The sequence below is a fragment of the Paramormyrops kingsleyae genome, chromosome 13 (genome assembly GCF_048594095.1).
Source record: "Paramormyrops kingsleyae isolate MSU_618 chromosome 13, PKINGS_0.4, whole genome shotgun sequence".
Taxonomy (NCBI): Eukaryota; Metazoa; Chordata; class Actinopteri; order Osteoglossiformes; family Mormyridae; genus Paramormyrops; species Paramormyrops kingsleyae.
In genome coordinates, this window is record NC_132809.1 from 20,883,851 (window position 1) to 20,908,644 (window position 24,794).

Here is a 24,794-nt window from a genome sequence, read left to right on the forward strand (position 1 = left end):
AGAGATCAGAAGTGAAGGTTGGAGTCTCAGCTATAGAGGAGGAGGTTTGTGCTGATGAAGATGGAGATCTGCCTGTTCATCCTCCCTCTCGCATTCTTGGTCACCACAGCCAGTAAGTACAATGTCCTACCTTCACTCCAGTGGTCTTTTGTCACCTTTTGTCAATGGGTCAAGACATCAATTTAAGCAATCAAGGCATGGTGAACATTTTGAATATGTATAGTAATCTTTCAACCTGGCCAAAAAAAATATTGCATGCTTTATTATTTTGTGGAGTTTATCTTTGATTACAGCACACATTCATCATGGCATTGTTTCAGTGAGCTTATGCAACATCTCAACGTTTATTTTCATCCACATTTGTATATTGTTTCTGTTGAGATCTTGCATTGATGACAGGAGGTTTGAAGCACTCTGTCAAGTCTTCTCCACTGCATCCCAAAGCCTTTCAATGGGGTTAAGGTCAGGACTCTGTGGTGGCCAATTGATATGTATAAATGATTCCTCATGCTTTCTGAACCAGTTTTTCATAATTCAAGCCTAATGAATATTGGGCTTGTCACCCTGTAATATGCCAATACTGTCAGGGGAGAAAAGATCCATTGATGGGATAACCTGATCGTTAAGTAGTTTCAGGTACTGAGTTAATTTTATTGCTGCATAACCTTGCTGAGCCTAGACCCAGTCAATTGAAGGAAATAAGCAAATGTGGATTTAAATTCCAATGGTAAGTTTTTTCTTGCCAAGCCTGTGTATATCTTATTACCACACATTATGATCTATGAAATTATCAGAATATTCAGAATGTGCTTTAATATAAAATAATGAGATTTTTGGCCATTATTCAATTGATAAGTGCAATCAAAATATTGTGGCTTCATAACTAAAAGTAATCACTATAATACTCTTACAGCACATGTAAGATATCCTATAATACTAAAAAAATAATTCATATTAAATACATTTTTGTTTATATAAATGTATATTTTGTTATATTTGCCATTGGGATTAAGCAGTTACGGTGATGGATGAATGGATGGATGTTACATTTGTCACAGTTCACCTTTATATGGCAAAAATTTTGTGATGCATAAAGGAAAATTGAAATTAAAGTCATTGCAAGTGATCATTAATAAGATCTATTATTTCAGATTAGTTGTAGCCATGCAGAAGGACAGTGTCACATCTGGAAAAAAATCTATATAGTTATGATATCAGAATCATATTTTATTTAGTATAATAGAGTAGCATCCCATCCAGGGTGTACCCTTCTGTTTTGTGGTGTGTGGGATAGGCCTCTGATGAATATTAGGAAAGATGGATTTCGTCTGTATTCAGTAATTAAAAAAAAAATAGGCACACTACAAATTATAATTTGACTGCATTAAAAGAACAATGAGGATGAGTTTTTAGAGAACCTATGCAATGCAGACAATATAAATATGGAATTAACAATGAACAGTAGTTACAAATAAATAAACATTTAAAGTGGCTTTAAACAGTTTTGTTATATAGTCTTTAACTGAGGTAAGAAAAAGGAAAACAATTAGTAAGCCTACCATTTTAGAACACTGACTTTTATGTCAAACAATGACATTAATTTTAAGCAAAAAAATTTAAAACAACTAGCCTATCAGATTATTGGGACATTAAGGAAACATAACCTATCCAACTGCAATAAACATTCTGTACACTGATAAAAAGGTTCAGCAATACAGAGACAGTATAAGTCCGATTGGAATATGACTGCCTTGAAACTTGAAATAGGGACTTGAGATAGGGACCTGGTTCATGCAGAGGATTTCAGTCACTGCACTGTCCAGTTTCTTTGCTTCATTTGATTTTCTCTCACATTTTCTATTCTTCTGAAAAGTTTCTGTTATGGTTGACTGTATCTTTGTCCTTTATCATGCCCAATTACCTCATCTGCCTGCAGCCATGGAAAGACAATAATGGCAGTGATACTGCAAACACACACCTCTTTATATATTCTGAACATAATTGATTGACTAGTCAAAATTCACTGGCATGAAGATAGACATATATTGACTGTGAATTTCAGCTCATTTTGGCTACGGTTTTATAGACAGCAAGGATGCTACAAAATGATACAACACAAATAATTTAGGACTTACAGTTAACTATAAACAGTGTGAGAGAAACTGAACAGTACTGCAAAAACATTTTTGCTACTCTTGCATGTTTAGCAGAAGCAGAGGTTTGTATGTTAGTTTTAACGTGGTATATCTTAAACATTATTCATATTATGTTGGTTTTTGTGTTTATTACGTGCATTAAAGAAATTGAGCCAATTGGAATTATATTGTATATATTCTTGTACACGTATTATGTAATGTTGATTTACGCATGCAATGTAGTGCTTGGAAGCAGTTTTTGTTGGATTGGAAAAAAAGAGGAGAACACCAACACTTCAGAGTTTACTAATTAAACACTGTGTGTGTGCGTGTGTGTGTGTATTTTGCTTGGTTACTTATGGTTACGGTTAGGGCTGGGTAGGGGTTAAGGTTTTCATAGTTAGCGTTAGCATTTTTCCCATAGAAATGAATGAGCGGTCCCCATTAAGATATGTTCACCCGACATGTGTGTGTATGTGTTACATATAGTGATTGTTGCAGCAAAAAGACCTGGTTATGCAATGGCTTATCTTAATATCAAAAAGTGGACATATGCAGTTTTCATTGAACAGTGACAACATATAGCCTAATTACTTTCTTTTCATTTTTAAAATGTGTTTTCCATTGATACCTGTATAATACAGATCTGGAGACAGGATGTTATGTATGAGAACAACACTGAACTGAACCTACTAACAGTGACTGGTCTGTGCTTCCAGGCAGTGACGATGTCAGGCTGGTGGATGGTGGCAGCCGCTGTGCTGGGAGAGTGGAGGTTCTTCAGGAAGGACAGTGGGGCACCGTATGTGGGAGTAGATGGGATATAGATGATGCTGCAGTGGTGTGTAGACAGATGCTCTGTGGAGTTGCTGTAGCAGCACCACAATACGGTCACTTTGGAGAAGGAACAGGGAGGATCTTGATGGGTGGTGTGGCCTGTGGAGGGTCAGAATCGACACTGAAGAACTGTGCACAAGATGAGCAGATTATCATTCACTGTAGCCATGTTCTTGATGCTGGAGTTATCTGTGCAGGTAGGAACCATTTGTGGCTCTCTAAATACTCTCCACAAAGCAATATACAGACACTCCTCTACTTACAAACTTTCAACTTACGAACTTTCAGACATACAAACGAAGAGGACTGTAAGTCCAAATTGTGTTCATTGAGCTCCCGTTTCCTCTCTGCAACATAATTTTTTTTTTCTGTGCGCCAATTCCAGGTAGTACAACTTCTGCCTGCTACTCCCGCCGCACAGCAGCGTAGCGTGCGTACTCCCAACATCACAGTTCTTTGTAATTGCGTATAATCTTAAAATTATGTTAAATAATGACTTACGAACATTTCAATTTACGAACGGCTGTTCAGATCGTATCTCATTTTTAAGTAGAGGAGCATCTGTACTCCATTTGCGCAACTGTTCAGACATTGTTTTGAAAACAAAACTTAACATACCTTTGACTGTCGGTAAGCAAACATTTTCATTAAATTGCTAAGAAATTCAAGTGATGTAATTACAGGGTTTAAATGGTGTACTGTATATACATATACATTGCCAGAAAAAAGTAGTGTCATTCCACACCAACTCACCTAGAGTCTTGCAGGTCATGTCATGGATTGTTCTAAAAAAAATCTATAAATTTTCTTTATCTGTATATATCTTAAAATCTGGCAAAGAAATGCTAAAAAATGCCGAACATATGACAGACAAGCTGAAATTCAATGAACATCATCTGAAGCATCTTATTTATACCTACCATAAATTTCAAAAGTCCATTATGAGCCATTTGTGACTCATTGTAACAACTTTAAACATTTTTCACAGAAAAACTATTGGGGCTACAGCTTTAAGATATTGCACTAAAATAGTAATAAATATTTCTATAGATTTTTTTTTTCATGAAAACCCATAACACGACCGGCAAGGTTCTATGTGAGCTGGTGTGGAATGACCTGGTACCAATTTGTACCTTTTAGGGTACAATTACTTGTCCCTTCTACTGTACCATCAAGGATCTGCCAGCTGTATCCTAGTTGTTGGTAAATGTACCTTTTAATCTAAATTAAGGTACAGAAATGGACTGTGAGGAACATTTTTGTGCCATTGGTATAAACAACATTAATGTTGTTTATACCTTGGGAAGGAAAACTGTACCAGGGTCATATTTTTTCTGACTGTTTACGTAGTGAGTGATAAAAATAAAAAGATCCTTTTCTTCCTGCTAACCTCTCATAAATTGTTAAACTGATTATCGGAGACCCGATTCAGAGGTTTTCATTGCTATATTTACCATTTTTAAACCTAATTTATTTTTCTATAGAAACAGTACTCTGAAAAAGTCTGAGGCAGTCCAAGAAAATGTTCGAAGCAGTTTATCTAAGTAAGTGTATATTTGCTCAGAAAATGAACAGAATTTAATAACAACACATATTAGGTATGTAACAATACACTCAACTCACGATTCGATACGAATCGCGATTCTGAGTTCATGATGTGATTTTCTCACGATTTTTCATCAGAATGAGCTGCAGACAAATTTATTTAATAATATTCCTTTATCTTTCTAAACTGTGCAAAACATGTACTCTTAACAGTGCAACTGAAATTGAATAAAATACTGTAAAAAAAAACCCCAAATCAAAATTAGTAAATAAAAACAAAAATTCACATAAGTAAACTAAGGCTTGCATGTGCAGCTTTTTAGCGCGGTTTGCCCTTTTAATAATCTTCGCTCTGGCTGTGGTGAATTGAGCTCACTGTGGTGTCGGTGGACATGCTGAAGCATTTCGTTGTGCTGTTTGTGTATGTTATCAGTCTTTTACAATGTTTGCACATAGTTTTTGTCGTCTGTGCTTTTCTTGCCGTTTTCGTTTGTGATTACCAGAACACTGAAATGCTAGCACACCGCCGATCCACATCCATCCATCCATTTTCTGAAACCGCTTAAGCAGTTTGGTTTCCAAGTAACGAAACCTACAGGTCACAAACCGAACATTATATCTGACTGGATGCCACTTTGCTAGAGGTCTGCGAACTACATCAAACTTCAATCAACTTGAACATTGAGTGGCGTGGCAAAAACCGGGCGGCACTTGAGACCCGCGGCGGCATTGCGCCAGCAGAGAGTGGCGCCACTCTTCTGATTTACATTAAACAGCGCAAAAATTTTCCCGCTTGCTGTGTGGACGGTGCCTAACTCAGACCTCCCTCTTGCCAACCACCTCCTATAGATTCTCTAGGGACCACCCAGGCGTTTCCAGGCCACCTGAAGGGTATAATCTCTCCAGCGTGCACTGGGTTTGGACCTGGGTCTTGTCCTGGTTGGATATGTCCAGAGCACATCCCCCAGAGAGTTGTCCAGGAAACGTCCTACACAGATTCCTGAACCATCTCAGCTGGCTCCTTGCGAGGTGGAGCAGCAGTGACTTTGTAATTTCATTCTTTAATTCACTACCCCGATTTTGTGACCATAGGTGAAGGCAGGAAGGTATTTCAGTCAGTCAATCAAAAGATTCACTTTCCGACTCAGCTCTCTCGTTATCACGACAATACAGTGTCCACATAACCGTGATGTTGCACAGATCATCTGTCAATCTTCCACTCCATTTTTCCTTCACTTGTGAACAAGATACTTAACCGAATGAGGGGGAAGGGATGCAGGGTGTAACAGTTATATGTATTTGGGTTAAGAAAAGTAAAAACAAAAATGCGATGTTAAAATACAGCGTCTCACACAAAATTCACATCCAGCATTTATTTTGCTCTCTTTGCATAAAATGAAGAATGCTGACAAAATATAATCAGTGCTAATTACCCGCTGTTTGTTTCCCCTTGAACTTCAGACCATCGAGATGTCAGGCTGGTGCAAGGTCCACATCAGTGCTCTGGGAGAGTAGAGGTGCAGCAGGGAGTAACCTGGGGCACCGTGTGTGATGCTGACTTTGACCTACATGATGCAGAGGTTGTGTGTCAGCAGCTGGACTGCGGCATCGCTGTGGAGGTTTTGGGGGGCGCTGCTTTTGGAAAGGGGGACAGCAGCCAGGTGTGGAGAGAGGAGATTCAATGTGTAGGGAATGAATCTCAGTTTTACTTGTGCCCAAAATCACCCTCAAAGACACAGAACTGTTCCCATGGTAATGATGTGGGACTGGTGTGTTCAGGTAAGAACAGTCTGACAATGTGAAAAAAAGTGAAAAATTAATGAAGAAAATATATATCATAAATACATGGTAATGTTTTACATTAACTGCACATTAATATAACATTGAGTGCACCTGCATAATGCATTTATAGTGCATTCATAGAGCATTCTTAAGCAGAAAATTCAATGAACAGTTGTAATATACACTAATAACAGACATTATAATTGTATATTAAAGATGTTAAAGTATTTAGTATGGTGAGGTATACTTCCAAACTTCTTATAAATGTCCTATGAATGCATTATGAAGGTTCACTAAATGTTTTTGAATGCATTATAAAGGTATTAAAATGCATTATAAAGGTATTAAAATGCATTATAAAGGTGCAGTTAATGTGAAGGGTTACTAAGGACACTCAGTGAATTTAAAAATGTGAACTATAAATATCTTAAAATTATTAAGTTACAGTGCTAACAGCCCCCCCACCCCCCATCTTGTTCACAGGGTACACAGACTCCAGGCTGTTAGGTGGCCCTGATTCCTGCTCTGGGACAGTGGAACTGCAGTACCTCAGTGAGTGGGGGACAGTGTGTGATGCATTCTGGGATATGAGAGCAGCCAGTGTCCTCTGTCGGCAGCTGCAGTGTGGGAGCGCTTTGGCAGTGCCAGGACAGGCCTGGTTTGGAGAGGGGAGGGGCCACATCTGGGCTGATGTTTTTGAGTGCCAGGGGAATGAGACACACCTATCCCAATGTGCTGTGTCCTCATGGAGTCGAGCTGCATGCTCTCATGGACGGGATGCGGGACTCATCTGTGATGGTAAGGACTGATGTGGACAAACGACGAGTACTAAATAATGTTGATTTAAATATTAAATATTCTGTTTTTGATAGAGATTTATTTTTGTTCTACTTTCATTATTGAGTTTTTGGGAGTTTTTATACTGTAACACTGAGTTTATTTGTGCAATTTCTGTCCATTGAACATTTATAGCTACATGATATGTACAGAGATTTAACAATATAGTATATGATTGTATGAGGCAGAAATTAAGCAAACAACTGTTTAAACCTGCTAAATGCTGTATTGATGCGTGTATCTGATTACTGCTGACAGTGAATGATGCATTTGCAGGGTCTAAACCTCTCTCAGCTCTCAATGGGACAGTGCGACTGTCAGGAGAGAGTGACTGTGAGGGTCACCTGGAGGTTTACTACCAGCTGGCCTGGAGCAGAGTTCTCATGGACTCCTGGAGCTTCAAGGAGGCCTCTGTGGTCTGCAGGCAGCTGGGCTGTGGCTCCGCAGTGAAGCTGTACAGTTCCTCCCTGTCTGGGACCCCGGGAAATGATGTGTGTCTGACAGGGTACCAGTGCTCAGGGAATGAGTCTCACCTAGTGAACTGCAGTGATCCACACAGACTTAATTGCAGCTCTAGTCCTCAAGCGTTCATTGTGTGTTCCAGTGAGTACATCATAGTTATAATATTTTATAGAGAAAATTATTTAAAAGTTCTTCTATAAAGAAATGTGTACTTTATTAAATGTATGTAACGCCTCCCTCTCTATCTCCTTCCAGAACACCAGTCCATCCGGCTGGTGGGTGACGCTGGGGGCTGTGCAGGCAGGCTGGAGATTCTCCACCAGGGCTCCTGGGGGACAGTGTGCGGAGACTCCTGGGACCTGAAGGATGCTCAGGTGGTGTGCAGGCAGCTCCAGTGTGGGACGGCTCTCAGTGACCCAGTGCCCACCTTCTTTGGACCAGGAACTGGACCCATCTGGCTGGATGAGGTGGACTGTGAGGGGAATGAGACGTCTCTGTGGGACTGTCCTTCAGCACCATCGGGACAGAATGATTGTTTGCATAAAGAGGATGTAGGCATTGTGTGTTCAGGTGTGAAAATTCTTCATCTTAAAAAAAAAAAAGAAAGTAAAAAAATCTATTATGAAACCTAAAGACCTGGTTTCTGTCATATATTGCAAAATGTTGATCTTTACAGTTTAGTTGAAGTACTTTAGGCTTTCAAAAATTCTTATTTATGCAATATTTATGCAAGTCCAGTCGACTGCATAAGTTCACAGATTCGGCACTGTTGTGTGCAGTTAACCAGTGGGGTGCGCTTATCCAAAATAATAGGGTTGTACAGCATAATCAGCAAATCATAGCTGTGTTTCTCATTTCTGTATGTTCCATTGTATAAAATAGTCAGTATTCAACGGAACAAAAAACTTCTCTGGGGCTTGGCAAAATAAATTCCAAAAAAACTTTACATAATAAACCTTCAGCGTTCCAGTGTAACAGTAACATTGATTTGTCAACTCTCAAACATGCATGACTTGGATATAATAATATATAATTTGTGAATGTGTCACAATAATGCAAGTCTATGACTTTGCAACAGACTTCTTGAACTGAAGGGAAATGTAATACCCTACGTAGTAGGGGTGTAATGGTACACAAAATTTGGCGCTTGCAATTTTGGTATTGCAGGGAATTTTTTTTTTTTTTTTTTACACAGTTATTTATTGCAGACAGAAACACAATTAGGATCAATTGTTAACCAAAAGCAATGTGTCTATCAATGTATCTGAATAATAAAACCCAAGAGACGCTTTATTGCACATTGGAAGAATAAATATATAAATGAAAATTGAAATATAAGACTCATCATAACAAGATAACAATCATAATGAAGTACATCCCATCTAAATCCTGTGTTCCCTACTGCCAAGTATGATCAGGGGTGAGGGGTCGGCAACCTGTGGCTCGAGAGCCACGTGCGGCTCTTTGAGCACGAGGCTGCGGCTCTTCTCAGAACGATAGACGCATCCCCATTTTCATGTCTTAACATATTATGATAATACTTTCGTAAATATAATTTTTTTTATGGGTTAATATTATTATTTTTCATTTAGATATTTCTTTAGCTATATATGAATGAGGCAGTCCATCGCACGCTTCTGTCTTAACTGCATAATTTACATCTTCCTCAAAGTCATTCTCTATGACGAGAGTACGTCTCTGGTCAAATGGTACGGTTTCCGGAGTTTTCTTTAGTTCCTAAGATTAGATGTAGGCTTCAAAGTTTATTGGGATTCCTAATTCTTCCATATACTTTTTATAGTAAATCGTCATCACGCCTTCCCAGGTCTTCGTAAAATTATAATTTTCTCCAATTTACAAACATAAATATAAAACTTAGTTCGGAGTGGTGAGTACATTTGGCACTGCTCGGTCAGCAGAGTTAAAAGTAGTGGAGTGGAGAGTGACAGCCAAAAGACTGCAGAGCAAAACAAACTTTACCCAAGGAAGAAGGGGTGAGGACGAAGACTGTCGCCACAGAACTGAACAATGTTGTGATTTTACTCACCTTTGCGCTGTTACTCTTGCAAGTGATTTAAAACTGAGATGCCCCCCAAAATTGTTTTTGAAAGTACTTGAAGTTTAGTTTTTCTCCAACTGCTGTTTATGACTGAGAGTAACCAGCAATACAACAGTCATAAGAAACTCATAGCCTCAATTATCAGGGATACCCTGTTGAATGTCTACTTGTAAATTTAGATTCTGCCTGTGTCAAGCAATGTATTAATTCATTTCACTGTGTGTACTGAATCAAAAATGATGTGACCTAATGGCATACAATGAATTTGTGTATCGTTACAGCCCTTCTATGTAGCCTATGCTGTATCTTTATTACAAAATACGGTAGCTTTTGAGGGCAGCATACAAATCAAAACAAATTCTTATCAAAATAAAAGCCCATGGTGTTATCTGAAATGTTTTACTTTGTAATATTAAGATTGGGCTCATGAGACATATTGCATCCGGGGCGTGTTGCCATAGAAAACCATTCATTTGAAACAGGACCAGCTACATGCTCTACAGTAAAGCATGGATTTGACTGTAATTTAATGTTTCAAAGAATTTTCTCTGTGTATAAATAACTGTTCAGTTATTTCAAGTTATTCTTTTGAACTCCCTGTAGAACATAAAGAAATCAGGCTGGCTGATGGCTGCTCTGGGCAGTTGGAGGTTTTCTACAACGGCACCTGGGGAAATGTGTGCTTCAATCAAATGGACACATACACAGCCAGTCTGATATGTCAAAATCTCAACTGTGGAAAGAGTGGGACTGTTTCTAACACAAGGTCTCGACTGAAAGGAGCTCTGGACTGGCTTGATAACCTGCAATGTCGGCCACATGACTCCACACTGTGGCAGTGCCCATCCTCTAACTGGGGAGAGAGTGACTGTGATGATGATGCAGTGGTTCAGATCACCTGTGAAGGTAAGGAAGGATCTTTTAATAGTTCTGTATAGAATAGTTTGCTGAGAGAAGGAGGCACATCGTGCAAAAGTTTGTGGAATTTGGAGTGTGCCAATTTTTGATACCTGATCAGATACCTCTCCAAGCTGACTATTCAGGAGATATGATTTAGGACACATGGGGCCTACTGAACTTTACACTCAGAATCCTGTAAGGCTGAGTGGATTTTTTCCCTAAAAACTTCATCACACAACCAGAAAGTCTGAGGAATAGTAAGCTTTTATATTTGATATTTGAAACATGAAACTAGACCTGTGTTAAACAGACTCTGTCAGTGAGCTTTAAGTTTATGCATACCAATGGTAGTACACTTTTAGAGTATGTATTTCTCCAAAAGGAGCACCAATCATTCATCAAACGCACATTCCAAATCCCATTTCCCTAAGGTCTTTTAAATTATTTAAAGATAACATAAAAATTATTAGACAAAGTTGCATAGGTTTTGAGTTCATTTATTTAGTCAAAAGCTATTCAGCTCATTCCAAATTAGACCACTGCAAGAAGCTAGTATTAATTAATTGAGAGGGGAAATCAGGATTGAGAGCCACTGAACAAAGACAGGCAGGTATCTTAAGGTAAGATTTAACATCTTTCCAGGCTAAAAGTGTATTATGAGCCACAAATGCATTATAGATGAGAGCTTCACAGAAAGTGTTAACAATATTTGTAACGGATCTGGATTTTTATTACATTCATACAGGTTAATCAGTGTGCATTAATTATCATTCAATGGTTAAACCCACCAAACTCTCACCCACATCATTAAATAATTATTGAGAAACTGTTTTGTGTTGCAAGAGACATGCACAGTCCCTCCTTCAAAATATATATAGTACTTTCAGTAACTTTCATTTCAAAATGAACATTTCAGTAATTTTGACTAGGAGCAAATGTGGAAAACTGACTGAAATAGTCCCAGCTGGTTCCAGATGATGGTCTCCATAGAGTCCAGGTGAGGGTTCAAGTGGTGAATTGTCAGCTCGGTGTTCAGCTCGGAAAAAAGAAGAAAGAGAAGAGAGTTAGTGCCCTACACCTAACCTCCGGCAGTACTAAAGTAACTATGGCAGCCTGGCTGAAAGGGAGACTTGGTAGGAAGTACAGACATGAGGGTTTGCAGGGGTCTTGGCGTCAAGTCAAAACTACCATCAACAGCTTAAGTGATTGGCGAGAGTGACAGGAGGGCATTTGGGAGGGCATTCCTCAGAATTTTCCCATAATGTATAAAAATTATACAGTGGTTTGTGAACATAATTAGTTCCGGAAACATGCTTGTAATTCAAAGCACTGGTATATCAAAACAAATTTTCCCATTAGAAATAATGGAAACTCAGATGATTCATTCCACAACCCAAAAATATTCATATGAAAATAATTAATACAAAATATAAAGTAAAATACATAAAACCAATTATCCGGGATCCGGGGCAGGCAGGGCAGGCGTGAGAAACGAAAGACAAAAGAATGTTCGGTTCGGTTCGGTAAGGCTTATTAAGGATAATGGCAACAATACTTTGCGCCACTGTTCCTGACTCAATCGCTTTTATGTGGCGGTGATATCCACGTGAAGTGGCTTCAGCTGTTGCTCCGCCTAGGTGGGCGTGGCCACCTGTCCGGGTGAGACAACAGGCTGCACATTAGCCAATGTGTGTGAAAGAGGTGACTGAGCATTGAGGTGAGAGAAGGTGTCAATCAAAAAAATAAAAATTATCTCTTGTGCACATATCTGCATGCCATTGATTATGCTGCCACTTGCCTACAGTGGCACTTGTGCCTTCAGCTCCAAACCTCAGAGTTAAGCCCTTTTTTAAAATATTTTTCAGAAATCAACAACATTGCCACAAATGAATTGTATTGCTTAAAATCTAGAGTAAAACAGTGTTTTAACATGAACCATCTCCTTTTATCTTTCTTGTGCTTAAGGAAACAAGGCATTGAGGGGAAAAGCAACCCAGTCATCTCAGTTTGATTATTTCAGTAGTGCTAACAATGCTATCGATGGAAACAATGATGCAAACTTTGTCACTGGATCCTGCACACACACTAAATGGGAATCTGAACCCTGGTGGCGATTGGACCTACAGGAAATACACAATGTGACTGAGGTGACTGTCACCAACAGACAGGACTGCTGTTCAGAGAGGATCAATGGAGCTGAGATACGCATTGGAAACTCCCTACAAGACAACGGCAACAGGAACCCAAGGTACATTTTGACATCTTTGTTTACTAAAGTGTTATTTGAAGAGATAGGAACAGAGTCTGGTCTTGATAAGTGTAATGGTTTCACTAGATGACAACTGGTTATCAATCCATTTCTGAGCTAGTTAAGAACCATTACTGGTGCGAAATACTTGTACTTGGGGAAAACAGAAGCTTGCTGTTGAACGAGCAGTGTCTGGGAACGGGTACTTAATTATGCTTGTGTGTTTTTATAAATTTTGGGTCTACAGTTTGCAAAATATACATAAAAGTGTAGTCTTTGCTCAAACAAAACACAATCTATGGTTTTTAAGGTGATTTTAAGGTGTTCAAATCTATAAACAAACAAGTACCTTGCACCAGACTCTGTTCCTACCTCTTCAAGGTGGTTTACTATGAAATTAAGAATAAAGTCAGGAGGAAAAGGGCTCTCTTCCACAAATGGAAAATAACTAATGATTTCAAAATAAAGCAGGAGTATCTAAAAAATAACATTAGACTCGCTAAGAGGAATGTAGAAAGGAATATGGCATTGGAGGCTAAGGATGACATTAAAAGTTTCTTCCAATACTTTAACTCCAAAAGAGCTCTAAAAGTTGAAATCACTAATTTGCAAAATAGTACGGGCCTTCTAATTAAAAATGTAATTGATATAGTAAATGAGTTTAATGATTATTTTACACGGGTGTTCGCACGAATAACCTACTACCATTTAGAACAAATATAGAGTAGTCTATGACCAATATATGTACAACTGTGGCTGATGTCGGACAAAGCCTAGCTAAGCTCAAAATAAATAAATTGCAGGGCCCTGATGGCATCTTGCCTATAGACTTAAAAGAGATGAGGGATATTATTAGCCAACCTTTAACTTTACTACTTCAAAAATCCTTATCTGCTGGTGTGGTACCTTCTGATTGGAAGCATGCTAATATAACACCCATATTCAAAAAAAGGGAATAGAAGTAATCCAGAAAACTATAGGCCAATCAGTTTAACTTGCATAACTGGAAAAGTAATGGAAGCTATAATCCAAGTGAAAATGGTAGATTACCTGGATTCAAATAACATTCTGAGCTATAGCCAACATGGATTTAGGAGAGGTAGGTCCTGTTTAACTAATCTACTTGAGTTCTTTGAGAGTACTGGTTACAAGAGATCTGATTAAATTAAGGCCTACAATGTGATCTACTTAGATTTCCAGAAGACCTTTGATGTTGTCCCCCACAAACAGCTCTTGCTTAAGCTCAAAGCTGCAGTGATTTTAGAAATGTAGCAGCTTGGATCGAAAACTGGATAACAGACAGGAAACAGCAGGTAGTTATTAGTGGCACAATGTCACAGTGGGCCTGCGTTCATAGTGGGGTACCACAGGGTTCTATTTTAGGACCACAATTGTTCCTAATTTACATTAATGATATTGACACCAATACATACAGTAAACTGGTTAAATTTGCAGACACCAAGGTGGGTGGTGTAGCAGATACTGATCTAGCAGCAGAGAGACTACAATGGGATCTTGATTTAAATAGCGACTGGGCTGATACCTGGCAAATGAAATTTAACATAGATAAATGTAAGGTAATCCATGCAAGGAGCAGAAATATAAAGTACAGATATTTTATGGGTTCCACTGAAATAAAGGTAGCTGATTATGAGAAAGACCTCGGTGTGTATGTTGATGCTTCCATGTTGATCAGACGATTCAGGTCTTCTGCCAGCTGATCCCTCCTTGCCTGTGCTGCTACCAGCATACATTCCTCTGTTGGCATCGGGTTCGCTAATGTGTCCTCATTTATGTCAAATAGACATCCATCACGCATGGCAGTGTTACGCAACATTCAGCATGCCACAAAGAATGCTGGCACTTTCTGAGGGCTGTACTGTTCCACCTCATGTATCTAAACATCTGTAATGCATTTTCAGCAGTCCAAATTTCAGTATGTGGTTAATTCTGATAATATTTATATATATATATATATATATATATATATATATATATATATATATATATATATATACACACACACACACACAGACACACAAACACACACACACTAAGCAGTATGATTGCGTGAAAGGACCAGATATACTGTATAATAACATATAGAAATGAAATAATGAAATTAAATGAAATAACAAAAAAACATTAGTGCACTTCGAGTGCGTACCTGTGTCCATAACGAATGTTGTGCACTCACACGTCTCTAAATTGCACACCTTAAATATCATTTAATAATGCGCCACTGACTTTAGACATGGTTCTTGTTGGTGAAAAGCGCAATGCTATTTTGCTGCCTTAAAATAGCAACATGCTGACAGAGCAGCTGGTCGGACACAAAATATTGAATATAACAGAATATAATATAGCACTTGACTGAGGTTAACATCTTACAGACTAGCTTAGATTAGAAAAATGTACTTTAGTTTCTCTACTCTCTCTTTATAGGTGTGCGGTGATTGACTTCATCCCTGCAGGAAAGTCCCGAACGTTCCACTGCCAGGGAATGCTGGGACGCTACCTCAATGTGCTCCTCCCAGCCTCTAACAGCCTGACTCTGTGTGAAGTTGAAGTGCATATAAGTCGTCTTGTTGGTTGGTATAAAATAAAACGAAATAGCTCAAAATCTGCTTACATAAATCTATACCACAGCACTGTTCAGTTCTTGAAGCTGAGCTGGTCAGATGGGCGTTGATTAATTTTCTATAACCGCACATGTAGTGCCAGCCAGAAAAAGTACAGTAGTAAATCAATGTGTGTTTATAATCTTTAATTTTAATTAACGTTCTTTAAAATTTCAGATGTTGAACAAGATTTTAAATAAACAGAAGCTATAAAAACAAAGAAATTGATAAAAATCACTCTGGCTAAGAACCAAGACCTGATTAACTATCAAAATGATTTACTGATGTAATGCACTTGTAATCCAGTCATAAATGTTCTGCACAAGGGCGCTATAACGTAATGTAATATATATGAAATAATATGATAGTGTTACATTATTTTTGAGTTTGAACATGCTGTGTGATTCTATATTTATCATGCATATATAATTTATTATTGCAATTGTTGTTATTAAATTCATTAATTAAAATTAGATATGCCATAAATAATACATTATTTCCAACTATCTTTTGTATCTTTTGTAATGTTTTCAAGGGCATGACTGCCATCTAATCATGATTTTAAAATCATACGTTTTTTGATCTCTAACATGAGGACCCAATGCAACTGTCCCAGCTACCTTCTATATTGGTAACAGACAAATCATGACCAATTTTTACAATATAAAAAACTGAAAACAACACATAATGAGGGGATTAGAGAAGGATACATCATGTATTATATTATGCGTCATACGTATTCATCAAATTTGTTTTGTTTTTTTTTTAGCATATTTGCAAGAATAACTGACACAGCATTAAAAGCTTCACGGCATTCAATGAGCCTATGCACATTTTATCATTATTGGCTCGGTAATCATTAAGAAACTAAGGGATGGATTTGATTTCATATTACCTAATTCTTATGTCATTGTTGCGCATATTGGAACTTATTTGTCTTATTTGTCTAAAACAGGGGTCTCCAACTCCGGTTCTGGAGAGCTACTATCCAGTAGGTTTTCTATCCTACTTGGCTTCTGATGAGCCACACCTGGCCCTGGTATTTACCTGAGAACAGGTGTGGCTCATCAGAAGCCAGGTAGGATTGAAAACCGACTGGATAGTAGCTCTCCAGGACCGGAGTTGGAGACCCCTGGTCTAAAACATTCCTGTAACAGTTTCCTAATATTTTCAGCGTTCAATTCTGTAGCATGGAAAATTGTCGGTAACACTTTACTTAAGGTCATGTTTTTTTAATTTATAAACACATTCATAAGAAATAGTAATGCACTCATAAAGCATTATAAACAGGGCTATTAATATTTATCAAAAGGCATAACACATTATAGCCATGTGTATTATGCATTATGAATGCTTTATGAAACTCATCTATAATGTACCATAGATACTTTTATAATGCATTATAATGGTCAGTATAAGCATTAAGGATGCTTTGAACTGCATTATAAAGCTATCTATAGTGCATTATAGATGAGAGCCTTATAAGGCAGTCATAATGCATAATAAACATGGCTATAATGTGTTATTCCTTCTGATAAATATTTATAGGCATGTTTATAATGCTTTATTTATGCTTTACATATTATAAGGCATTATGAATGTGTTTATAAATTACAAAATACATGACCTTAAGTTAAATGTTACCAAATTGTCTTTTACCACATAGAATGAACTTTTCTAGAAATGTTCTAGAAAACAGCAGGGAGCATCTTTGGAGAGAAAACAGCATACGTGGTATTGCATGGGAAAGGAGTGAAAACCTTTGTGTCTGTCTTTCCTGTACAGAAGATAACGTGGCTTTGAAGGGAAGGGCGGCTCAGTCATCCCAATATGACAGGTTAGGAGATGCTGGCAAAGCTATTGACGGAGGCAGCAGTGCAGACTATGGTGATGGATCCTGCATACAGACAAGGCTCGAGTCCAAACCCTGGTGGAGGCTGGATCTGCAGGAAACACACACAGTGAGTGAAGTGATCATCACCAACAGAGGGGACTGCTGTTCTGGGTGGATCAGCGGAGCTGAGATTCGCATTGGAAACTCACTGGAAGACAACGGCAACCAGAACCCACGGTACATTTTGTGTCCATCTCCCTGCTACTGTTTTATGAAATGTTCCTTGATAATTTACCATACTAAGTCCTGATCTTCTTGGTACAGATGTGCTGTGATCACCTTCATTCCAGAAGGTCAGCCACGCACTTTTCTCTGCTATGGAATGCTGGGACGCTACATCAACATACTCCTCCCCACCAATGGCATCCTGACTCTGTGTGAAGTTGAAGTGTACGCTAGCCGTCCTGCTGGTTAGTATGAAGAAGCATGAGGATACACTGCCCCAGTACTTTGTTAATTATGTCACTGATACACATGTCAATCCATGCATTAATAAAAGAGCTAATAAGGAAAATTTCTTCACTCTTTTTGTTGTGATATTTCATGATCATAATCTAGAAATTCATTTGAGTACCTTAGTTATCTGCAATTTCAGAGCTCAGCATTAGATAAAACATTTATCTGTGCAGTTCGTTCATTCTTACATGTCCCTTGACTGCTGCAGTGCTGGAAAATCACAGTCTTCACTTCCCCCCCAGGCCAGATACCCTTGAGACTGCAGGGAAACAACTCTGAGTGTTCAGGGAGGGTGGAGCTGTGGTTCAGGGGATTCTGGAGATCAGTCTGTGATGATTCCTGGGACCTGAGAGACGCCCAGGTGGTCTGCAGACAGATGGGCTGTGGGACAGCACTGGAGGCTCATGGGAACTCTACCTTTGGGGAAGGCACCATTTGGCTGAATGAGATGAACTGCACGGGTGATGAGCTCCACCTGTGGGACTGTCCTTACAGTCTCCAGAGCCAGAGGAGCTGCACTCACAAGACGAATGCTGGTGTTACCTGTACAGCTGCACCTGCTACTGGTAACTTTGATAGCATATTTTAATTTAGTTTTAGTCTTAGTCTTCTGATGAAAATGCAATTTAGTTTTAGTCATATTTTAGTCATCTGATTTTTAGTTTTAGTTTTTAGTCGACAAGAATTACAGGATATTCAGTCAACTAAATTTGCTTTAGATTTATTTGACTAAATCTACAATACATAGAGCTGATGAAAAGAATAGGCTTAGTCATAGTCCAATACATCATTTTCAAATTTGTTTGGAAATTTTTTGTGTGTATACATACAATGTATGTATAATGTCAAATTTGTTTCTAGTAATTTTGCTGTTATTCCACATGACATTCTGATTCTTGTTTCATTTTTCATCAAATGTGAAATTTAGCCATATGTCAAACATTAGAGACAGAACTGCATGGTTTATGCATATGTAGCCAGTGAGATCAATATTATCCAGACATGGGCCACTACATTCAACAATAACTAAAGATACTACTTCTGATTTGATCTGTTCCAAACTCGTTTCTTCATGATGTTTTTCTCAGTATATTTCATCATAGTTTTTGGCATCATAAATTAATTTTTATTTTATCATCATCTCTTTTTCATCAATTAAAAATCTTCGTTGATGAATAAGTTCCATCATAGTTTTCATCAAGGAAATTAACGATGAGTGTAACCTCAACATTTTATTACTGAGTTGCAAATTGGGTCCTTCAGCACAGATACATTTATTTTTTACACAGAATGTTTATTGTTAAAAATCTATGTTCCTGTTTGCAGATGCACCTTTGTTACAACTGGAGGAGACAACTACAAGCACCACAGGTGAAGTTGTTATATAGTGATTTACTTTGTGATACTTGTAAAACCACAGATAGAAGAACCAGATATGGTTGATTGTATTTGTTTATATCTTTCAAAAACTGTAAAACCATCCTGGTAACTCCTTACTTGATGGGAAGCCCTACACAATGACATTTAGTGAACATTTTCAGAGTACTGGGTATGCTTTTTTAATTGTGTTTTTGCTGGCATGGTTGTTAAAGTATATAAGTTGAACAAATCATTTGGGGTTCTTTCAGATTCATTTGGGGCTGAAGGCTCACAAACGTAGTCCTGGTTACATATTGATTTAATTTTATTACCTCATTAATGAACCATATTTTCTGAAGCAGTTGCTATATCTGTTACTATTTCTGTTAATTCTGTAAACCTTTGTGAAGTACTGAAGGAACGCCGAAGACATAAATAACACAAGTTAAATACTGATCTAATGTTTGTTCTTCAATAATGAATCATAATGTACCTTTTATCTCGATTATATTTGTTCATGATTTCTTTATGATTTGTTCTTCAGTAGTAAATGAGTTATTACCAAGTATTTGTACCCCATCAAGTAAAGCGTTACCACCATCCCCAACATTTCTGGAAAAAAATGGTTAGAATTGGTAATGTTTTGCATAGCTTCATTGTGATTTCTGAGTATGTGTTCTGTATCAGAACTATGCCCATCTATCTCCTGAAGTCTGTCCATCTCTTTTCATTTGTAGTCAGAAGGCCTCCCCTGTCAAGCCAGTCTGTACCCCCTGTGGTTCTGCTAATCCTGGGCCCTCTTCTCTTGCTCCTGCTGGTAATACTGGCTGTCCAGATGAACCAGAACAAAGAGCTCAAGAGAGGTGTGGAAGGATGGAGCAGGAGCAGCATTTAATGATATCTGCATGACATACAGTCATTTTGCTAATGAACATACCAATATAATAGGGCTGTAATGGTACACATATTTGTAATGTACCAATCAGTGCATCATTTTAGGTTAGGTAAGCGTAGCCCACTGAACGCTCTGATGTTATTTTTTTTATTTGTAAAAATTAATTTTGCATATTTATTTCTACAATATGCAAATATTGCATTTGCCATAATTCAGACACACGACGAGACACAATGCCTTTTTTACAACTGCTCCGAGTTGTGCTTGTGTTTGCAATTTTAATAATAAATAATTTAAAAACATTTTCCCTGCTGTACTGAAATTATACCAAACTGTGCACCCAAAATCAAGGTTTGTATTGAACTGTTAGTTTTGTGTACGGTTACAGCCCTAAAACATTGTTTAGTTGTCTCTTGAATGCTGATATATTAAATGCTCTTTATCAAAGTACATTACATAAGGTTTAGAGACCCTCCTGCCTCTTAGAGCTAACCACTAGTGTTCCTGTGTCCATTCCTACAGCTCTGTACCAGGTGGGGCCCTCTCTTACACATGATGCAATTTATGAGGAGATCTATAAAGGTAAACTGATCAAGGCAGAAACCTACACAACCCTGTGGAAAGAGGAGTTAATTTGATTGTTCTCAAAACAGACATATACAGAAGTTATATTACCATAAATAATCGTATCTAATAGTTATTGTATGGGGAGTGACTGGAAGTTGTGATAATCTGCTACATAGTTATGTTTCCCATCCTTAAAAATGAATTCATACCGTTATATGAAACTATATTAAACAGTTAAAAATACTAAAAGTGTGGCATAGTGCCATTTAACTGTAAGCTGTACTCTTGTAAATGTCACATCTACTGTAATGGCAATTTATTGACTTTGATGGTCCATCAGATTTTGATATATTTTGTCTCCTGTGACATGTTTACTCTCTGCTTAGATTTATCTATTTACCTTTATCTAACCCTAATTGCTTAGGTCTGAATTTTAACCTCTGATATTAACAGTGAAGGGGTTGCTACTGCTTCTCATGACTAGCTGAGCAGATACCTACAGTTCTCAGTTTTTACTTCAGCAGGTCTTCATTCTGCCTTGATGAAGTCACCTATTTTAAAGATAAAGATCTGTCAGATATGATACTGGCCTGCTATTTCAAAATATGCGGTCAGAGCGCAGAAACCACAGAGGGCTTCATATCTACAGATCTACAAGTTCCTCAGAATAAAACACACGTGAATCAGCAAGAGGATGTTGATGATAGGAGTGTTAACTTGGTATTCTAACCCCACACGCATCCTGTCTTCTGTCACTGTAAAAGGCAGCAGTTACGCACATAATGATTTTCTCTGTTCTTCATAGGAAGTGTCCACTCTGAGGAGCAGCCTTTTGGGTATGAAGATGTGGAGGATAGTGAAGAAGACCTTCTTTCAGGTAGGGGCTGAGACCTGTGCATTTCAGGGGTAGTACAGTGGCTACAGTAGAATTCTTTGTGTGCTATAAGAATTATATGAAGTAAAAGGATTAACTAGCCCTTAATTTCAATAGGAGGATTCTAACATTTAAGTAACGATTATGTTTTACTTCAGAAGGATCAGATGGGAATGATAAGTTAGAATTTTATGCCAATGCTATCCCTGTGGAGAATACTGACAATCTGTCAAGTAGGTCTCTACCATGTACCAGAGATTCTTTCAGTTTATTATATTTTCTCAGTACTGTTAATCTCTATTGTTAAATGGACTGTATCTCCATTGATTTTCCATACTAAATTATACAGGTACAATAATGAGAGCCTGTGAGTCTTGATGCATATTACATATGTAGATCTCATATTTCTCTACCATCTGCACACAATCTGGTATAACATTATGATGATGTATTCACTGTGGGCCAGAAGCCGAGGAATTTCTTTGATAAATACTAGTCATACTGTTATAATAATCATTTAAAATCATGTGCTGCAACCACAGACAGTATTTTTGGCCAGTTATTTAAGAGATTATGAAAGGTAGTATACTTAGTGGTTTAAATGCAGCCACTTTCTAGGGCAGTCATGTGGCCTAAAACTGATTACGTATTTAATTTCTTTTTTGTCCAGGTTCAGGGCTGACAGGAATGAGGGACACACCAGAGGTCTATGATGATGTTGTTGGTACAGAGCAGGTTGCACATGTTTTACCAGGTGAGTTTCTTTTTGCATACTAATAAAATGACCTGTACGTTTGTCACTAACCACTGTCCCTTGTCCTGTCCCTGAAGGTGAAAGAGCTTTGAGCACACTGCCTCCTGGGGACAACCCCCCTAAAGCCACTGAGACTGACTATGATGATGTGGGGGAGGAGCCTCTGAAATCGAGGAAGCATCTTTGTGTATGACTTCCCTTTCAGAAGAAACACTTCTGTAAAGGTTCACATAAAGAGCTATTTTTCTAAATTGGCTCCATATACTATGGAATGTTATATAATGCCGTATAACACTTAGTGAATGTAATCCTTTGGGCGAATACTGCAAATATGTAACCTGCAAAACATATTGTAACCTTGTAACCTTCAGAGAATGTAGACCAATTACTGCTGCACAATGTAACCAAAATAAGTATGTATCTGCACCTTATGCTAGCTTTGACGTTTCTGCATCTTATTTTAACCCTGGTTGTATGCACCTTAATTAGTGCTGCAGCTTATCACCATGTTGAAGGTCAAACACATTATCAAATCTCTAGATAAGCAATGTGTAGCCAGCTGAAGTTACCAAGATTTGCTGGAGACAAGGCTATCGCATGAGTTAGGCAAAAGTTCACTGTTGAGCATGTAAAAAATTTAGTACAAATGGTCGCACCATAATTATGTTCAGCTGAGGGACCAAACAGTAAAAGAAATGACGGAAAACCTTATCACATAGAGGTGTGGATCAAGGGAGAAAACAATGATGGTGAATGGTTGAGGGAAAGACCTTATGTATATTAACACCACCAGCCGGAAGTGACGACATGCGCGTTCCCGTTTCTCGGAGATCCTAGAAACGGGAACGTGCATGTCGTCACTTCCGGCTTCAAAACTCCGGAATGTGAGTTCTAAGGGCAAATGGAATGCACCAAAATTGCCCGAAATAGGTTGACAGAGACATTTCAGGGTTTTTGAGTCATTCTGCGCTGCAGATGGGTTAATTGCGTTAAAAAATTTAAATCAGATTAATCATGATGATGGATTAATCCGCGTTAACCCGTTAATTTTGACAGCCCTAATTAATATGTAATGTTATTATACATAATTATAATGTGTGATGTGATTTGGTCAATTCCAGACAAAAATTCATCAGTACATTATGCAATATACAGTATCCACCTTTAAATGGTTAATGACGTGATTTATCATAAAATTAGCATTACATTATCTCATAGTAGAAAAAAAGAGAATTTCAAGAACAGTTTATGCAAAAATATTTATTCATAGTTGGAGATAAACCGAAAACATGAATTCCATGCACACAGACAAATATAAATACACCTGTATATTACCCAAGCAAATGAATATAGCATACATATATCCGACAAAAACAAGGAAAAAAAATAGACAAAATAAAATATCAGCTGATGTGAACAATCTGACATCAGGAGTTTCATCTCCTCTTCAGGTCAGTTCTTCAGTGTCAGACTGGAGGTTGGTGCTGTGATTGATGGTCTCAGCTGTTCTTGTGGATGCTGTTGTCAGTCAGTGGTCTTCCTGTTGTCCAGCTTACTGACATGGGTACTGACCCAGGCCTCCTCTGGATTTACACAGAAAGACCAATTTCTCTTGATAACAAACCTGCAGACAATCAGAAATAAAATTTACATAATCTTGAGGAAATTAACAATGTAGGGGAGACCGGGGCTGGTTGTCACAATGCTTATTCCAGACACACTAGATGGTGGTGTGGTACAGTTTTGATATCAAACTGTTAGCCTTTGATCGGTTACTCATTTGCATTTGCAATTTTGCTGAGCAGACACAAAACATTGAGGTGAGGAGACAACTTTTAATTTTCATGGATCAGAGTAAATTTTCATGTTGGTGTTGTTTTTGTATTAAGAACTTGTAGGTTATTAGTCATTCAAAAACAAAACACTCATTAAAAAGCCAAAAGTAGTAGCTTTATTTTGAGTCATCTTTTAGCTATCAAGTGAAAGCCATGTGGCAGCTAGCTTAACATGTTTGTCAAGAAGTCAGTTGGGGATGGTTGTCTCATAGCTCTCGGGGCTGGTTGTGACACAAAGGTGACACATGTGACAACCAACTCCTCAAGTATTAGAATTTGTTTTTTTCAACTGAGGATGTGCAGACAATGATATCTTTTGTGTCTTTGTTGGTAGAATGGTCAGGAACTTCAAGAGACAGACAGACAGGGGCAGAACACCAGCAGACATTATGCTTTTGGCTGTGAGGCAGGTGAAGCTGCAAGGCAAAAGCATACGTAGCACAGCTAAAAAATTTGATATTAACTACAGGACATTGACCCGTTACTGCCAGAAAATGTCAAATAATGACATCCAGGGTGGAGCTACCTCTCCCTCAGTGCCAGTTGGCTATATAAAAAATCGCCAGATTTTCAATGCTCACCAAGAACGGCAGCTGAGAGATTACATAATAAAGGTTTCCTACTTTAGTTCAGTAGATTCAAGGAATCTAGGAAGTTTTATTTGTCACATGCATGAGGTTACTCTGTGTAAAATGCAGTGAAATTGAATCTGGTTCTCAGATGATGGTGTTTGT

General features: G+C 38.0%; 1 protein-coding gene across 1 annotated transcript; it reads left to right on the forward strand.

Moving 5' to 3' along the window:
- Positions 1 to 22,713, forward strand: LOC111841636 (scavenger receptor cysteine-rich type 1 protein M130-like). Its single transcript, XM_072698689.1, has 18 exons — positions 1 to 112; positions 2,855 to 3,169; positions 5,979 to 6,296; positions 6,783 to 7,097; positions 7,413 to 7,739; positions 7,854 to 8,168; positions 10,261 to 10,563; positions 12,523 to 12,805; positions 15,251 to 15,396; positions 17,212 to 17,497; positions 17,585 to 17,730; positions 18,019 to 18,342; positions 19,103 to 19,147; positions 19,873 to 19,998; positions 20,553 to 20,612; positions 21,403 to 21,474; positions 22,142 to 22,225; positions 22,303 to 22,713. Exons 1-18 carry the CDS (start codon positions 55 to 57, stop codon positions 22,416 to 22,418), a joined length of 3,639 nt encoding a protein of 1,212 aa, XP_072554790.1. The 5' UTR covers positions 1 to 54; the 3' UTR covers positions 22,419 to 22,713.
- The last annotated feature ends 2,081 nt before the right edge of the window (positions 22,714 to 24,794 follow it).

Bases quoted from the DNA above. Each gene is read 5' to 3' on its own strand.
- LOC111841636 (XM_072698689.1), top strand. From the start codon at position 55: ATGAAGATGGAGATCTGCCTGTTCATCCTCCCTCTCGCATTCTTGGTC. The intron at 7,740-7,853 runs GTGAGTACATCA...ATCTCCTTCCAG, and splicing joins AGCGTTCATTGTGTGTTCCA to AACACCAGTCCATCCGGCTG. The intron at 19,148-19,872 runs GTGAAGTTGTTA...TTTCATTTGTAG, and splicing joins GACAACTACAAGCACCACAG to TCAGAAGGCCTCCCCTGTCA.